Source organism: Octodon degus, unplaced genomic scaffold (genome assembly GCF_000260255.1).
Source record: "Octodon degus isolate 3935 unplaced genomic scaffold, OctDeg1.0 scaffold00010, whole genome shotgun sequence".
Lineage (NCBI taxonomy): Eukaryota > Metazoa > Chordata > Mammalia > Rodentia > Octodontidae > Octodon > Octodon degus.
Window position 1 is genome coordinate 7,675,802 of NW_004524586.1, and position 18,462 is coordinate 7,694,263.

The 18,462-nt window shown below is 42.6% G+C and overlaps 1 protein-coding gene across 1 annotated transcript in view; it reads right to left on the reverse strand.

Moving 5' to 3' along the window:
• Dnmbp (dynamin binding protein) overlaps positions 1–18,462 on the reverse strand; it is a 124,300-nt gene that overhangs the window by 75,130 nt on the left and 30,708 nt on the right. Inside the window, exons 2-3 of the mRNA XM_004625544.2 lie at positions 8,314–8,468; positions 6,376–6,498 (exon numbers count right to left, since the gene is read on the reverse strand). Of these exons, the coding sequence (XP_004625601.1) occupies positions 6,376–6,498; positions 8,314–8,458 (268 nt within the window). The 5' untranslated portion in view covers positions 8,459–8,468. The remainder of the gene's footprint in view (positions 1–6,375; positions 6,499–8,313; positions 8,469–18,462) is intronic.

Below are 18,462 nucleotides of genomic sequence, written 5' to 3' on the forward strand. Positions count from 1 at the left end.
CGCGATTCCTTAGGAATGGAGGTGCCCTAGTGGTCATTCTCAGCTTCACAACACAGACTCGAGGAATTCCAGGAATGAGGTGGCCAGGTTTGAGAACAGAACTACAGGAAGCGTGGTGCCTCGGAGGGTCAGCCTGCAGCTTGGGCCAACACCACTGCTCATCCAGCCACGCTGCTTCATTGCTCTGGGCAGATTTTTTACTTCAAATAAACAACAGACAGATTAGAAGTAAAACAATAAGAACAAATGCAAGTCTCCCTAGAGTCTGATGTCCACGGAGAATGAGATTCGGCACTGACTCCATTGATGGCTCTAACTGCCAGGGAACAGTATACTTCAGAAGGCCTGACCACATATTTTATACAGCTGCCCACATAAGAATTATCAGCTGTGTGGTCGCCCACACCTGGAATCTCAGCACCCAGAGACTGAGGCAGGGGGACTGCCATAAACTGAGGCCAGCCTGGGCTACACAGTGAGCTCAAGTCCAGCTTGCATCATATTAGTGAGACCCTGTCTCAAAAAACTAAAACAAACATACAAATAAAAGCAGAACTATGGGGCTGGGGAGGTGGCTTGGCAGTCTAAGCACATGCCTGGCAAGAGCAGGGACCTGGGTTCGATTCCTGGTACCGCATGCCATGTCTGCGTCAGCCCTGCGTAGGAAGACTCTGTACCAAATAACAGATTTTTAGAAAATAAAAATAAAAAAACCCAGAACTATGATCTTGATATCTCATACTCATGCATTACAAATTGTTGATGTGTACTTTCCATGTGTGTGTGGTGCTGGGGACCGAATCCAGGGCCTTGTGCATGCAAGGGAGCTCTACCACTGAGCCACATCCCCAACCTGACTTGTGCATTTGATCGATAAACATCATCCATCGATTTATTTATAAATAAGTCTATTTTTTGGCCCTTTATTTGGTAGGGAAACCGGTCTAGAACAATGAGGTTATAAGCAGTCTCCGATGTGTAAGGAAGCAAGTAGTGGTATTCTACCAATCCCCCCAAAATTCTCTTCTCTTTATCTTTGTTTTGTCTTTTCCTTCTTATACACTATTCTTTATTTGTCTCCCTCTCCCTCTTTTTTTGGCAGAACTGGGGATTGAACTCAAGCCCTTGCACTTGCCAGAGAAGTGCTTATTCCACTGAGCCATCTGCCCAGCCCCTCCCTCTCCCTTTTATTAGGTGATACTGGAGACTGAACCCAGGGCCTTTTCACTGAGCTACTTAACATTTTTGAGACAGGGCCGACCTTGCTGAGTCACTAAACTGTTCAGGCTGGGTTCAAACTCACAATTTTTCTGCCTCAGCTTCCCCCGGTGCTCGTGTTACAGGTGCTAGCACCATGAGAACTCCCTCTCTTTTTTAGTACAATCAAGAGACCCTAGCCACTTGTAGTGACCTGTCTTCTAAGAAAGAGTCTTGTTTCTAACTTTAAACATGACTCCAAATGCAAAAAACCCACAACGGTTGGGCCGCTTCAGAAAAAGGAAGAAGGGAGACACCTGCTGGAAGGACCACTGGTGAGTCCAGTTCTGGTGGAGCCTTCCCGGACAGCTACAAAGGCGCAGAGCTTCACGGGGTCACCTAGAAACGAGGCTGGGAGGTGTGTCAGGAACCTCAGGGACCCAGGGCAAGTCTAATAAAACTAGCTAACATTGTTTGAGGGTTTCCCTTTGCCAGATGCTTTATGGGTAAAATATAACCTCCTTTAATCCTTAAAACTACATTTAGGTGGCTATTAGCTTCATTTTTTTAGATAAGAAAACTAAGACAGAAAGACTTAAGTCAGTCATAGCTGTTAAGTGGTAGAGTTGGATTTAGACTTATGGTCATCACAATTCTTATCCCCTAAACTATATAACTTGTTCTCAATATATAGACAGATGCATACATAAATTATAAATATTCGTATATACTTTTCCCTTTCATTAATCCTAATGATACTTTTAAAGGTGAGTAATAACTAAGAAGTCAGCATTGTAGAACATAATAAATCTGAAACATTATCTTACATATTCTTAAGCTTTCCACATCTCCTGATCCATCCATCAACCAAGCTTTTGGTTAACTGAAGAGAAGCTATACCGCTGTAGTGACAGCTACAAAGGACAGATAAAGGGATCACGGGAGTCAGGACTAAGAGTACTAGAGGGTAAAAACAAAGGAATTAGAAATGCTGATCTATTGGGAAAAATGACTTTTAGTCTAAGAAGTACCAGGACCATTCCAAACCCTAGGCTTGAAACCCTAGGGCGCAGCTCTGATGGAAGCCCCTGTGCTCCTGCCCGTCTCCACTTTACTTGGGGCTGGCATGAGGTAGACTTTAAACCTCACTGAGAGCTATGAGTAAGGATGAGGCTCTGCTGCTGCCTCAGTTTACGTCAGCCTGCCTTCCCAGTGCTGTTTATCAGGAAGTCTCCAGAACAAAGCAGAGGCTGAGCACAGACTGAGGTGTGTGAAACTCTCAGAGCAGATTTTTGAGGAATAATGTCTGATCCAATATTCCTTTTTTTATTGACTAGGAGATAAAGAAGTTTGCTACGTTATCCAGTGTGTGGATGTGTACACAGTTTAAGAAATTAAGCTGACCCTTTAGGCTAGCCCTAATTAGCCATAACCGAATAATATAAATAACAGTATTAATAACATCTAATAAATTCTACCATTTTTTTGAGACAGGATTTGTATGTAGTTCAAGTGGGCCTTCAAGTCACTATGTGGTCCACACAGGGCTTGAACTCATAGCTGTTCTGCTTCAGCCTCCCAAACGAAAATTCGACTGAGTCATCACAAGATTAGATGGATTACAAGCCTCAGTTCATGGGATGCATTGGTTTCTGTGTTTACACAGAAATGTGAGGACTTAACCAACCAAATACACTTTTGAAACTACATATGGCCCATGTTTGGAGGGCCACAGATACATGAAAAGTGCAAGAAGCTGAGGCAGGAAAGTTGCTGGGAATTGGAGGCCAGCCGGGGCTACATAGTGAGTTCAAGGCCAGTCTGCACTACATAGTGATACTCTGTCTCAAGACAAGAAAAAAGTGTGAGGAATGAAAAATACTTGGAATATCACTGAGATATAGCTATGAGTATCCATTTCAAATCATTTCATTTTATTTTTATTATTTTCACTCATTTTTTCCATAATTTTATTGAGAAATAAATAGCAGTGAGGCAGTTACAAATCAAACTGGTAGGTCAGTTCCAATAATAAAAACATTGCATATTGCCTTCTAGTGGTTATTTGTTGTACAAGATGCAGACATGATACCCTATTTACAAACACTATTAGAACAATCCCTCTATTCCCTGAATTAAGAGAATGCAGCTATATATCTATCCTAACCATTTTGAATACACAGATACAAAACGGTCATTCATCTATATCCCCTTTTTTTGTTTAGTTCCATCATTTAAATATTATAGGTGTGTGAACTCAGCAAAATAGTCCAAAATAGTCCAGTAGCCCATAATAGTATAGGGTCTTCCACTTGACTGGCAATGTCAGAAGTTGTTGACCTGAGTCCCCTACAGCTCAACATAATAACATGGTTTTATTTCTTGTACTTCATTTTTATACTTTTCTGCTGGATGGTTAAGACCAAAGTAAAGCAAGACCTATGTAACAAGAATTGTAGCTTTTGGATCTGATAAGGACAGTCAAATCCCCTCAGGATTTATCCTGAGATCCTGTACCTCAGATTGTAGATCTTTTGTCAGTGTCAGCCATGTGGATGAGTCACAGCCATTGCTTGGCCAGTGTGCTCTCTGTGAAAGCCTGGGAGAATGTTTTCTCTCCATGTGACTCTCCTTAAGCACACTCTACATCATCGATCACTTTCCTCTTTGGCCCCATAATCTCCTTGATCAGAAAATTTGGGACACTACCGAGGTACATGACGTTACAGTACAAGTTCTCACATGTCCTGAGTCTTAATTGACCTTGGAAGACTACGACCAAAATGTTGGCTTTCCTTATGGCCCTTTTTCTCCAATTTTTGGTTTGCAAACTTAGGTTGTTAGCCCTCCAGAAGAGAAGCTTATTGTTAATACCATACAACCTAGGCTGTTAAGCTTAAGCTTACTATCTGTCTGAATATCAAACATCTTAGGCATAACATGGAACAGGTATTTTTCATCAAGTATTGATATAAGACAAAAAAATTTAAAAAATTAAAATATAAAGAATTATATATGTTTACACATAAGTCCAGAAATCTAACCATATACAACATTGTTGTAGGACAGTCCAGCAACACTCTTTTTCCTGTCTCCTGCCTTCATTTCATTTTATTTGTTTATTTTTTTGGCGGAGCTGGGGATTGAACTCAGGCCTTTGTGCTTGCTAGGGAAGTACTTATTCCACTGAGCCATCTCCCCGGCCCCATTCATTTCATCTTAAACAATTTTTTTTTCATTTTAAACAAACTCTGATGAGAATTTTCATAACAACATCTGAGAGTAAAGTAGTAAAATGGAGCTGCTTTGTATACGTACTAATATGCATATCACAATTAGCACTTTAGGGTCTGGGGAGATGGCTCAGAGGAATAAGCGCTTCCTTAGCAAGTGCAAGGGCCTCAGTTCAATCCCCAGTTCTGCCGAAAAAAAAAAGGATCACTTTGCTATTATACATTAATCATGTTGCTGAGCAAAGCCATAGAGTTTTCATGAGAACAACAGATAAATATAATGGCTCTAGCATGGGGATATGGAAAGACAATACTTGGCTTAGAACACATTGACGTGAAAGAGCTGGCCAGATAGCACAGTGGATTAAAGCGCCTGCAAGCAGGCACAGGACCCAGGCTTTGATCCCAGGGCCTGCCTGCCGGCCCCGCCCTGGGGTGCACTGAGACCACGATTGAGACTGAGCATGGTGGTGCACGCCTATAATCCCAGCCCTTGGGAGGCTATAAACAGGCGGATCTCTATGAGTCCATCATCTAGTAGTGAGACCCTGAATGCCCTGTAGACCCTTCTCTAAAATAAAGAAATAAATAAAGCCCGTGCTTAGACAGATGCAGGGGCTGGGGGTTTGACCCTTGGCCTGCCATGCTGGCGCCCTCCCCCCCCAGGGTATGCTGAGACCACGATTGAGACTGGGCATGGTGGTGTGCACCTGTAATCCCAGAGCTTGGGAGGCTGAAAAACAGGAAGAACAGTACAAGTCAGATATGTGCAGTGAGACCCTATAAACCCTGTTCCAAAATACATTAAAAAATAATAAATAAATAAAATTGAGAAAAAATAAAAAAGAGAATAAATTGACATAAACTCATACCCCAAGTCTAAAACTTCTCACCTGTAGCCATCTATCTATCTATCTATCTATCTATCTACCCATCCACCCATCCATCCATCCATTGTGTGTGTGTGTGTTTTCTCCTGTACTTTAAAGAAGGGTCTGCAGGGTGTTCAGGGTCTCACTACTAGATGGGACTCTAGTGATTCTCCTGTTTACAGCCCCCCAAGTGCTGGGATGACAGGCTCATGCCACCCAGGCAAGCCCGGATATTGAACTACTGTGTGTGGGTTGGAGACAAGGTCTCACTGCATAGTTCTGGCTGGCCTTGAACTCATGTCGCCCATGTTGGCTGGCCTCCAACTCAGTGCTCCTCTTGCCTCAGACTCTCAAGTGCTGGGATTACAGGTATGTGCCACCCAGACTAAACTATACTATTTTTTTTTAAATAAAATACAGTTGATAATACCCACCTTGCTATCTTCCAGATCTCTGTTGAGAGTCAGATGGTAGTGTATTTGTGAGAAAATACTGTGAAAGTTATAAAATGTTACTAACATATATTGTCCCCTCTATCTTGGTGCTGTGAAGGACTTTCCAGATGTTAGCTCCTGGCTACAGGCCTGGCACACTTACACAGCACCACTCTGCTACCTCAGCTCCTGGTGAGAGGACCGACTTGTCAAACAGGCAGACTTACCACCCTCCCATTCAATGCCCTTGGCTCAGTTACTCTTCTCTCGTTGCGGGGACAAATACCTGACACTCAAAATGAAGAAAAGAAAGGTTTATTTAGCTCACAGTTACTGGAGGTTTCAGTCCATACTCAGCTGGCTCCAAGGCAGAGTGGCACAAGGCAGAGGGCAAACTTTCATGGTGGTGGCAAAGAGCAAGAGCACAAGGGAGGGTAGCTGGCTTCTCAGGCAGCTGGCTTCTCTTCCCACCTTACATTGTAATGCAAATTACCTGCCCCAGGGCAGGAGCAGCAGCCACATTCACAGTAATCAATCACAGACTCCAGAAGCTGCCCCAAGACTGCAGGAGGCTCTGGGGGAGGGGGGGGGGGACACCTAGACACAAACTATAACGGCCCTCTTTGAGGATGAGCTTACCTCGGTGGAGAGGAAGACTGTTTAGCTCTTGGGATGTAAATTCAGAGATGCAGACAAACAGCCTTTCTTCCTCTTTGAGACTGGGAATGGTCACAACTTCCACGAAACTGCTGGGGAACTGTCCTGAGGAGAGAACCGACACACTGAATCCTGGTATTTGATGTTGAATGTTCAATCTTCTTTTAATACTGAAATTTCTTTTGCTGTGTACAAGGACAAAAACTTTTTTTTAAGTTTATTTATAGATTCTGAATAAAGAATTCACTGAGGGCTCTATTGTAGAAGAAGCACAGTGTACAAAATCAGATATATCCAGAAGACAAAAAATGCAACTCACAAAACATTTATTGGAGCCACACCAGCAAGACAGTGCAGAGGGAAACAAGAGGTTGACATCTGGGTCTTTAAAATCTGAAAAACTGCTTTAGTTCAGGCATAAATAGTATCTCAATCCTGAAGTCCTGCCTCACAACATAGGTGCACAAATAAGTTTAAAGACAGTAGATAATTAGGAAGAAGAAAAATAAATTTATAAGAAAGCATTCCAGTTAGAAGATGGCTAGGGTTTTAATAGGTGGGTGTAGAAAGACAATGCCTATTAGTTAGGAAAATAAGAAAGCCTGATACTGTCTTCTCCATGTTTCTTGAATCTGTGCCCCAATTCCCAGAGACACCTCCTTGGTCCCAGTCTTCATCCATGTCTCCTGGATGGCTGCGATAATCTCTTACTTCCTTGCCTTACCCCCTTTCTTAGCTTTCCTCAGTCTGCAGTAGTGAGCTTCCTGAATGTCAATCTGACCATGCTTAAAGCACTCTCCTGCTTCCTTAACTCCTTACCTGGCACACTCTGCCTTCTGTGGGCAGCTTCTGCTCTTCTCAGCCCCACCTGCCCCCGAGCCATCCTTGTTTTGCGCTTTCCTCAGTCCTTCTGTGTTGCTATCCACTCAGGACTTCTACACAAGCAATTCTCTCTCCCTCGCTAACTTCTACTCAGCATTAAAGTCTCATGAGACTTCCACTGGGAAGTAACCTATCACCCACATATGGGATAAGGGTACCCAGGATCTGCTCCCCCGATGGTCTCCTTTTCCATCCCAGACCACACATATGAGAATGACTGGATTAACACAGGTACATATTATGTGGGGTAAATGTCCACCCTTCCCTAGGAGAGTTAAGAAAAGACTATGTCAATGTATACTTTATATTTTCTTTTTATTTGTTTGTTGGAGCTATCCACCCTGGGTAGTTCAGGCTGGCCTCAAACTCATGGTGATCCTCCTTCCTCAACTTCCAGAGTGCTGGGATTATAGGCATGTGCCACCATGCCCAGCTAACTTAATGTATATTTTATAAAACACAAGAAAGGTAACCAAGAGCATGGGATGTGGGGCATGCCTTCTAGAGTAGAAGGCAATTTAATTAACTTGAATCTAAAGATATCTAGGAAGGAGTGAAAAGGAGGACTCAGGATCTCTTGAGAAGAATGAAAGCCAGAGTAGGAGATGTTACAAGAACACAGCAGTGCAGAACGGTAGCGAGCATCTTCTGCTTCATCACACAGAAGCAAGCCTGGCTGAGAAAGGAACAATAAACAACAGGAGTCCTGAAGAAAGAGAGGATGTGCATCTCTCTCAATAACTACACTGAAGTCAAAGGACAACAAGCTGGCAAGGGGAAGCGAAGGACACCTGTAGAAAGCCAGACCGGGGACAGCTGGTATCTAACATTCAACCTCCTAAACTAATCAAGGATGAGTGAGGGACTAATGCCAACAACCACCTCCTCGCAGGTACAGACCATGACATAAATACAGGAGGAAACCACCACAGGATTCTGAAGCTCTTGACAAGGGCCCCACTGAACCTTTAATTTTAGTGTGCAAATAAGAATTGGGCTGTGGCCCATTGTGTATAGGAGAAGTTATGAACCTCTTACCTGTAACATCCTCCTTCTTTCCTAGAAGCCAAAATTCGTCCACTACTGCCAACACCTCAATGACATCGCCCACAAAGAGCGGAAGTTCTTCTGATACGCTGGGGCAAAAGTCAAAGATGGCGCGAACGACTGAACCAGCCTCCATGGTTCACCGCCTGGAAAGAAGGTCAAGAGAAGGTACGTATTAACATGGGGTCAATGTCCACCTTTCCCTAGTATTGTTAAGAAAAGATGTCTATGTTAATTTATATTTTCTGTTTTGTTTGTTTTGAGATAGGGTCTTAGTATGTAGCTTAGGCTGGCCTGAACTTACATTTAAGGTACAACAAATCTATTTCTTGAGAATAACAAGCTCACGTATAAAGATATTTAAAATGGAGTCAAAGCTATGCTGGCCATGGTGATGCACGCCTGTAATCCCAGAACTTGGGAGGCTGAAGCAGGAGGATCACTGTGAATTCAAAGCCAGCCTGAACTACATAATGAGACTCTGTCTCAAAAAAAGAAGTCAAAGCTAAAAAAATTCGTGCTTTATATTTTTTAAAAAATCAAAGTACATTTTATTTCTTTAAAACATTAATTTCTTCACATATTTTAATTTGCTTTTCAAAGTGTTTCAGAAGTTAAAAACAAAACAAAACCACGACCTCTACCTCTACCTCTGTGTGACCAAAAAAAAAAAAGAAAGAAAGAAAAAATCCAATTCTGTAAATGTAGGCTTCCCAGGATGCCTGGAGAGGGCAGTAAGGAAGGAATTTGGCATTTTAAAACAAGTATCAGACAATATCTTTTTTTTTTTTTTTTTGACAATATCATGCTTTTAAAATACAGTATTTTTAAGTACACTATTATTTTACTATATTAGTTATTTCCTATAATTGACATACAGATTAGGGTTAAGGTCCAGCAAGGTTAGAAAACCTGATTTGTCCACTTTACAAACTCCTAGCGGCAGGCTCAAGAGTTCTCACAATGAGAGCACCGAGGCTTCAGCCTCCCGAAATGGTGGTGAAAAAATAAAGAAGTGCAGCCGAGAGACAGCAGGACCACGCCTCGCAGGCCGAGATTCAACATGCGCTGAAAGGAACAAGAAGAGCTGTGCAGATCGTGTCCTCAGATGACCTTCGGTCCACTAAACAGCCTGAGCATGTGTTCTGGTACTAGAAACGCCCGTGATCTGACAGAGGGGTGACCCTTTAACATGGTATGGGTCTGTGCTGCGGCGAGATGAGGCGTCCCCCACAGGACTCGCGTTGTGAAGAGGCCTCAGGAGGCATCTAAGCACCAGAAAACGGGGACCGTGAGAGCAGGCTCACGGCTACCTGGGAGCAGCCAGCCAGGATCACAACTGTGTTCTCCTTCTGTCTTTTATGTGGCTCAGATGAAGATCTCCAAGCTGCCCAGGCCCGATGTGTTGTCTCTATTCACTCGCCTGGCCTTTGCGGAGATGAGGGTTCTAATGTCCAGCTTACATTTAACTATAATCACATCAAAAGGCCTAACGATGGGAAAGATGGTCGCAGACCTAACATGGACATGGAGCCAGCTGCGGTCGTACACATCTGTAGTCCTGGCACTCAGGAGGCTGAGGCAGGACAGCTAGCCTGGGTTACACACCGAGTTCAAGCCCAGTGGGAGCTACAAAGCAAGATTCTGTCTCTTAAAGAAGAAAAAAGTAGGGGCCAGGGAGATGGCTCAGTAGAGTAAGAGTTTCCCTGGCAAGTGCAAGGGCCTGAGTTCAACCTTCAGTTCCACCAAAACAAACAAACAAACCACTGAGGTGAAAAAATATATTTGGGTATCTAATAAACAGTTCAGTGTAGCAATATGGGTTATCTAGAAGATTTTGATGATCAAGAAACACAAGCATTATATATTTAATTTGTACTGTTAAGTAAAAGTAGCTTATTGTCATTCTATTATTAGGCTTTTTTTCTGTAATGAGATAACTTGGGGCCACAGTAGAAAGAGGAAGTAGCTAGTGACATTTCCCATGTCCTCTGTCCTTTTTTTTTTTTTTTTTTGCGGAACCGAGGATTGAACTCAGGCCCTTGTGTTTGCTAAGGAAGCACTTAGTCCACTGAGCCATCTCCCCAGCCCCCCTCTGTCCTTTCTTGTCACAGATTTTGTTTTCTCTTTGTCCCTATTCTATCTCTTCTTTTTTTTCTCTCCGTAGGACTAGGGATTAAACCCAGGGCCTCTAGGCTTTGGACTAAGTGATCTACCATAAGGCTAAACCCCAGCCCACATATTTGATTTAAAAAAAAAAATTATTCATTTGATACAAGGTCTGGCTACACAGCTCAGATTTGTCGTGATCCTCCTGTCTCAGCCTCCCCTGAGCTGGAATTATAGATGTGTGCCACCACACCCAGTTTCAGTGGCTGGCTCTATGTGCCTGTCGGGGTTCCAGGGAGGCATGGCATGTGGTATCAGGATTGAACTCGGGTCCTTGTGCTTGCCAGGCAGGTGCTTAGACCACTGAGCTATCTCCTCAGCCCACAGATTTGATATTTTGTGTGCGTGTGGGGCCAGCTCAGCCCACCAGGGGGCGGGGCTGGCTGGCATGTGGAGCTGGGGGATTGAACCACAGTCCCTGTGCTTTGCTTAGCTTAGCTTGTTTTAAGTGGGTGCTTTAGACCACTGAGCCATCTCACCAGCCCTGATATTTTTAAAAATTAAATTATAATTTCACATCAAGAGGACAGAATAATGGGAATGGAAAGCATTAGGTTTTTGCAGAGGGAGGAATCAAAGTTCAAATCCCACAGACAACATTTATCAGCGATTTGAGCCTTAAAATATTATTTTTACTCTTGGGCTTCAGTTTTCTTGTCCTAAGAAATGGAGATAATACTTTCAAAGTAATCATCAAGAAGATGAGAATAATGATAAAAGTAATTATAATAATGTCTAGACCAGATGTGGTGGTGCACTCCTGTCATCCCAGCACTTGGGAGGCTGAGGTAGAAAGATCATTGCAAGTTCTGGGCTACAATAGTAAGACCCTATTTTAAAAGAAAAAAAACAATGTCTAGTATTTATCAATACTTATTATATGCCATCTATTGTGCCATGTACTGCCCTCACGGAGTCTTTGCACTGATCCTATTCTGTATCACAGGCTCCTGATTGGTAGGTAGGGCTTGGCCCAGGGAAGGACTATAATTAGTCCAAGGTCACATAATAAATCAGAGTGGAATGGGACTAGAAGTCTACCTGTCTCCAAAGTCTTCATCCAGGAACCAACTGCATGAAAGCACCTAGGGCAGAGTTGGTGCAGTAGTTGCTCAACAGACACTACCAATTCTTACTAATCATTTTCCCAACCAACTATAGGGCTGGCCAGATAGCTCAGTGGACTAAAGTGCCTGCTTAGGCAGAGAGCAGCGGCTGGGGTTCAATCCCTGGTGTGCTGCTGTGCCTGCCCCACCCCTGGGGCCTGCTGAGACTGTGACTGAGACTGGGCGTGGTGGTGCGTGCCTGAACAGGAGAATCACTATGAGTCCGATCTACGTAGTAAGACCTTGTACCAAATACATAAAAAAAAAAAAAAAAAATTATAAGCCCAGATGTGTGTCACTGCTCACCAGAGAATGCATTATTTTAAATGTAGAAATGGAACTGTAGAACTTCCCCTTTCAACATGTCAAACGTTGGTTAATTTTGACCATGTTTAGAAACAGACATATCATATGCTTCTCTAGCTTTGCCTACAGAAGACACTGAACATGATTTACTCATTGGGTGATGGACACAATTCCTTAAGACTGTACATGGCTGTACTGAGCACCGCATAACCTTTCTCCTTCTTCTGTTGATGCCAGCCTACCCTGACACAAGTTGCTTAGTAAGAGCACACATTACTGTATCGCATTGTAATAATCCCAACAGTGTACAACTTCTGGTGTTTCTCTCTTGATGTTGGCCTTCCTAGGCTCACAGTTTATCTCCACAGATCTTTCCACACACACTCGCTGGCTGCTGAAGACAATCTGCTGGGGAGGGAGGACCACGCACCACCAAAATTATTAGAAGTTTCCAGATAAATAAAAGTAAACAAGCACTAAATGGCACACTGACACTCTTCCGTGGCAGCAAAGGACATGTGTGTGCTGGTGTTTGTAAACAGTTATTTCTTCTGCTCTCTGAGGCTCTTTTCATATTTTCTGGCTGTCTTTCAACGGGCTAAAGTTGCCAGATGTCAGGTTTCCACATAAGGGTGGTGTCTAAGTGTAATTTAGAAAACCAAATATAATATTTTGCAAACCTTGTAGTGATCTTTAAGTTATTCAGGGGCCAGCCAAATAGCTCAGCAGATTAAAGCGCCTGCAAGCAGATGGGGGTGGGTGGGGGGTGGGGTTCAATCCCCGGGTCTGCTGTACCAGCCCTGCCCCCCCGGGCATGCTGAGACTGCGATTGAGACTGGGCATGGTGGCGCACGCCTGTAATCCCAGCTCTTGGGAGGCTGTAAACAGGCAGATCACTGAGTCTGATCTAGTAGTGAGACCCTGAATACCTGGTAGACCCATCCTTAAAATATAAAATAAAAAATAAATAATAAAAGTTACTAAAACAACTCTAAGGGATGGGCCAAGGTGGGTATTATTTCCCTTTTTAAAATCTTTTTCTCAAATTTCACCTCACTGTACAATTCATTATCTAAAATATCAGTCAAATAAAGAATTAGCATAAGCCCCACTGATTACTTAAGAGAGGTACTCAGTTATATTTTAGTTGTTATGATTTGAAAGAGTTAATGCTTCTCCCTGGAACCTTTGTATCTACCAGAAAGTGACTCAGAAGCAGAGAAGTATCTGGCTCAATAAATACTTTTAATGACTGACCTCTTACTCTCTTGGAATGAGTGCACAATCGCAGAGAAACACACACCCTAGCAGGGAATGAAGTCACAACCTCAATGAATAACACAACTCATGAGTCAGACTAGAAGGTAGGGTTTGATGTCTCTATTTTATGTACAACCTGATGGATTTCATTTGTTTTCCCCAGACTGTGAAAAGCAACTATGACTATTTATATTGGGGCTGTTCTTGAATTAGGTGCATGCAATTCAAAACTTAATTGTCAAGGGCATCCATAAGCCATCCACCGGCTCCAGATGGAAGTGAAAAAGAGCTGCAGAGGAAATTGGAACACAGATAGTTGGAGAGAACGCAGAGGAAATTACTGTCTGTACAGTGTGACGTCAGAGACATCTGAGAAGTTTCCTATAAAAATAACCCCTTCTTCCCTGGCTGGTAATTGCCTGCATGTTCACCTTTCTGAGTGTCCGTCCCTCTATGCTTGAAGTAGAAACATCCTTGGAAAGATAATTCTCCAAACCCTTTAGAATGTAAACTCTGTGAGTGAGGGAACAGTATTGCCTTTCCCGGTCTGCAGCAGTGCTGGTGCATAAAACATGCTAAGATGATTTGTTGAACCTTAGGAAAATACACAATCTATCCATATAAAAGTCTCCAGTTCCACTTCTCTAAAATTAAACTAACTGGCTGCGGCAGCTGCACGGTGCCCAGAGCACGTGCCGGGCTTTGAATGAGTGGGGCTGGATCTGAACCCGCAGAGCTCAAGCTTGAGGAAGAGGCCCATAGCTTAGAGCCTCCACCGAGCAGGCAGGGGCATGGCAGGTTTGGATTCTCAATGTGGTCATCACTCGGTGTCAGTTAAAGTCTGTACCTGCCTAGCAACAGGAGTCTCATTTTTTACATGTACATATATATTTTAGTAAGGGTCTACAGAGTCTACAAGGTCTCACTACATAGATCAGACTCATAGTGATCCGCCTGTGTTCAGCCTCCCAAGAGCTGGGATTACAGGTGCGCACCACCATGCCCAGTCTCAATTGCTGCCTCAGTGCACTCCAGGGGCAGGGCTAGCACAGCAGGCCAGGGATCGAACCTCTGACCCCTGCGTCTGCCTAAGCTGACGCCTTTGGCTGGCCCTAGTATTCTCATTTCTTAAGAGATTAATATGCAGGTCTGGCATAGACACAAATTAAGTGGAGCCCAAATTATATTACCAAACTACCATTGTTTATTCATCAGTTTCCAAGGTTAGGCAGACGCAGGGGCAGGGAGTTCGATCCCTGGCCTGCCTTGCCCACCCTGCTCCTGGGGCCCACTGAGACTGGGCATACTGAGATTGAGACTGGGTGTGGTGGCACGCGCCTGTAATCCTAGAGTTTGGGTGGCTGAAAACAGGAGAATCAAGAGTCCAATCTGTGTAATGAGACCCTGTAGACCCTGTAGGCCCTGTACTAAATACATTAAATAAACAAATAAACTAATAAATAAAATATCAGTTTAGGAAGATTTTTTTTAAAAATCAGAATAACCTGACTGATCTTTCCTAAACATTGATCCTTACATATTATTCAGTTGCTTATGAATTCATAAGGTCCCATGTAGTTTAAAAAGAAGAGAAAAAGCTCAAACTTAAAATTCAGAGAAAAATGGATATAAGCAGGTGAATTAGAAGTACTTCCTGGATCTTCTTCCCAACCTCTTTACTTGCCCTCATGTTGGGTTTGGAATAAGGCCTCGAGTTAAAGCAAATGCTTTGGGGCAATGTTTCCCAACAAACCTTTGTCAAAATACTATTTCTGCCAGATGTTCAGGGGGAAAAAAGCTCATAGGAGTCCTGCATTAATTCGTAATTTAGCTGAACTCCTTTCTCCCAAAATCGAGAGGCCACAGAATCTTATTTTCCCATCCCATCCCAAGGAACCAGCATCTGTCACGACTCTGTTTGGAAAACTCAATTTTAGAGCACCAAATTAGTTTTCTGCTTACGCTGTCATTACAGATTCAAGGTTGTCTTAGTTACTTTTCTCACTGCTGAGGCAAACGGCTCAACACCAACAAGTTAAGGGTGGACAGGTTTATTTATATTTACCTCAGTTCATAAGAGGCTTTAGCCCACAATTGGCGGACTCCAAGGCGGGTAGCACAGCAGACAAGCATCACAGAGGAGAGACAGTTCACAGTGAGCAGAAGGTAGCAAAGCAACAAGGGACAGTCACAGCCTCCTATCCCTTTTATCTTCTCCAGGCCCCGTGGGCAGATAGCATGCACACCCTTAATCCTAGTGCTCTTGAGTCGAGCGTGACACCATGGAACAATCCAGCATCATGTACTCTAGATCCAGCCACCTGGAAAACCACCCACGACTGCCTAAAGCTTTGGGGGACATACAGACACAAACCACGAAAAAGCAGGTAATACGTGGAAAATAATCCACTGTGACTTTGTAGAGATTGGTATAATATCTCAGAGCTGTGCATACGGCTTGAGTTTTGTATAAATTAAAATTTCATACTTGGTGTGGTGGTGCATGCCTGCAAACCCAGCATTTGGGAGGGTGAGGAAGAAGGACTGCTGAGAGTTTGTGGCCAGCCTGGGCTACACAGTTAGACTATCTTAAAAAAAAAAAAAAAAAAAAATTCTTTGAGTGCTTAAAAAAAGAATTTACAAGACATTCCAACTTTTTGCAATTCATTAACACACTCAGCAAATATTTATGAAGCTAAATTGAGTTAATAAATCCATATATTGGATAGTAATTTGTTTTTACTCAGCAAGGAATTACTTGATAACCCTTAACTGAATATTCTCTAAATATTTATTCCTTAATCTTCCTGGTAGCTGACAATGGCATTTACAGTCCACTTTATTATCCTAAACAATTCTACTCCTACCCCAGAATACCTACCTTATTTAGAAAAAATAACCCCCTGCCGTCAACTTGAGCACCAATCACAGCAGACACTCAGTCTTACCCATCCAATGGCAAGGGGAGAATGGAGGTGATTTTTAGCACCTCAACCTTTTTTTGGCTAATATCTTTAGAGGTTAACTCTCAACCCAGGTTTGTTCTGATGATCTGTCCAAGAACATTTAAGATGTTGGGGGGCCGGGGAGTCGAGCGTGACACCATGAAGGGGCTGGGGAGATAGCTTAGCAGCATAAGCCCTGCCTGGCAGCACGGGGTGTTGAGTCCGTGGAGGGGGGCCGGGGAGATGGCTCAGTGGAATAAGTGCTTCCCTGGCAAGCGCAAGGACCTGAGCTCAAGCCCCATTTCTGCCAAAAAAAAAAAAAAAAAGATGTTGTGTAGGGTGGCCAGTGAGATAGTTCAGTGGTCTAAAGCGCCTGCTCAGGCAGGCAAGGGGACTGCGGTTCGATCCCCAGCACCACATGCCATGCCAGCCCCTCTATCAGGGTAGGCTGAGCTGGCCAAAAAAAGATGCTGTGTGGGAAATGGCATAGCCCCTGTTCCTACGAAGCTCACCTTAGTTCCTACCATCTCCAAAAACACATTCTGATCTTTACTAAATCTTTATTTATTAGAATACTTGTTGTTGTTTGTTTGTTTTTGCAGTACCAGAGATTGAACGCAACACCCCGTGCTGCCAGGCAGGGCTTATGCTGCTAAGCTATCTCCCCAGCCCCTATTTATTAGAATACTAATCTTTATGCTCCAAAATACATGAGCATGGTGGGCATTAAAACTCTAGGAAGGTTATGAACCATATTTTCCTCTTGGAAAGGTGCATAAAAATTACTAATATATTAACAACTGAGATGATCTAGCCAAGAATCCTTTTAAATCCCATATCTCTAAACTTTCTTGGCCACAGAACAATTTTTTAAAGTCATATTTTAATCCTTTCAACCTGGCTCCTCTCCCATCATAACACCAAGGAGTTCTCACCATTCTGAATGATCTCTGCTCTCAATAACTGCTGTCTGCCCAGAAATCTTTTTCTTTTTTTTCTGTTTACTTGTCATTTCTTTCTTTTTTTTTTTTTACTTGTCATTTCTTTTGTCCAATGTAGGTTCCTTTCTTTTCATATATTTTAAATACTTTTCATTCTCTTCTTCCTCCAAATAATGCCTACTTCTTCTGTTTAAGTCCACCTCCATCTTTCAAGTTTCAACTCCTATGATCCTTGCTTGCAAATCATCTTGTAGCCATGTGAGGCATCAGATTGAGTATGTAAAAGTCAAAGCCATGTGAATAAATCAATCCATGAAAACATAGAAATTTTAAAAAGTACTCTGAAGTACACCATGCAACCCAAGCCTCCATCATCAGCAGATAGGACTACAACAAAATGTGGTAATATTTTAGAATATTATTCAGCCTTAAAAGGGAAGAAAAGACCAACACATGCTACTACATAGATAAATCTTGAAGTCACTATGCTAAGTGACACAAGCTAGACACAAAGGACAAATACTTTATGGTGCTACATAGATGAAGTACCACAGAACCGTGAAATGCATTAAGACAGGAAGTAGAGTGGCAATTGGGGTGGTTGTATAAATCTGGGGACTTAATTATTAAATGGGTGCAGCATTTTAGTTTGGGAAAAAGAAAAAGTTCTGGAGGTGGACAGCAGTGATTGCTGATTATTAATGCAAATGTACTTAATGTCACAGAACTATATATTGGGAAATGGTTAAAACAGTAAATTTTACATTATTTATATTTGCCATAGTAAAGAAATCTAAATATATATTATAAAATATGACAGATTATGAAAGAGGGACTGGGAGACTTTGGCAATTTTTAATAATCAACATAGCTACAAGTCTGGACATATGTTAGAAAAAAATATCCTGAGATGAAAAACTATCACCTTTTACCTTAATAGATACTGATATCACCAGATTAATAAGTAATTTGCAAGGAGGCCTCGGGGTAAAGGTCTGAACTTGGTACAGATCACGGCTATGGAACATCTGCCTTTCTAGTTCTCAGATGGCAAGAAACTCCATCTGCTTTTTTAACCCCATTTAGAAGTCACTTAAACTTTATGTGAATTCACTCTTCACCCCTTCCCTCTTAGTTAACTATAAAACCTAAAGAGAACAAATCACTAACCTAAGGAATAAACAGTTAAAACAAATTGTAGATAAGCTAAAATTTAACCACGCTAACAAACCCCTGGGAAATGGACACCTTGTGATATTTTTGTAAAATTCCAAAGTGAAGTAATGCAGAATGTAAATGTAAAAAACCCAGTACAGAGTTCTCTGGTCATCGACATTCCCTGGTTTTGCATCAGGGTGTCGTCCTGTCCTGCCAGCAATAAAGGCCTTGCCTGTTCCCATGCTCCGTCTCTCC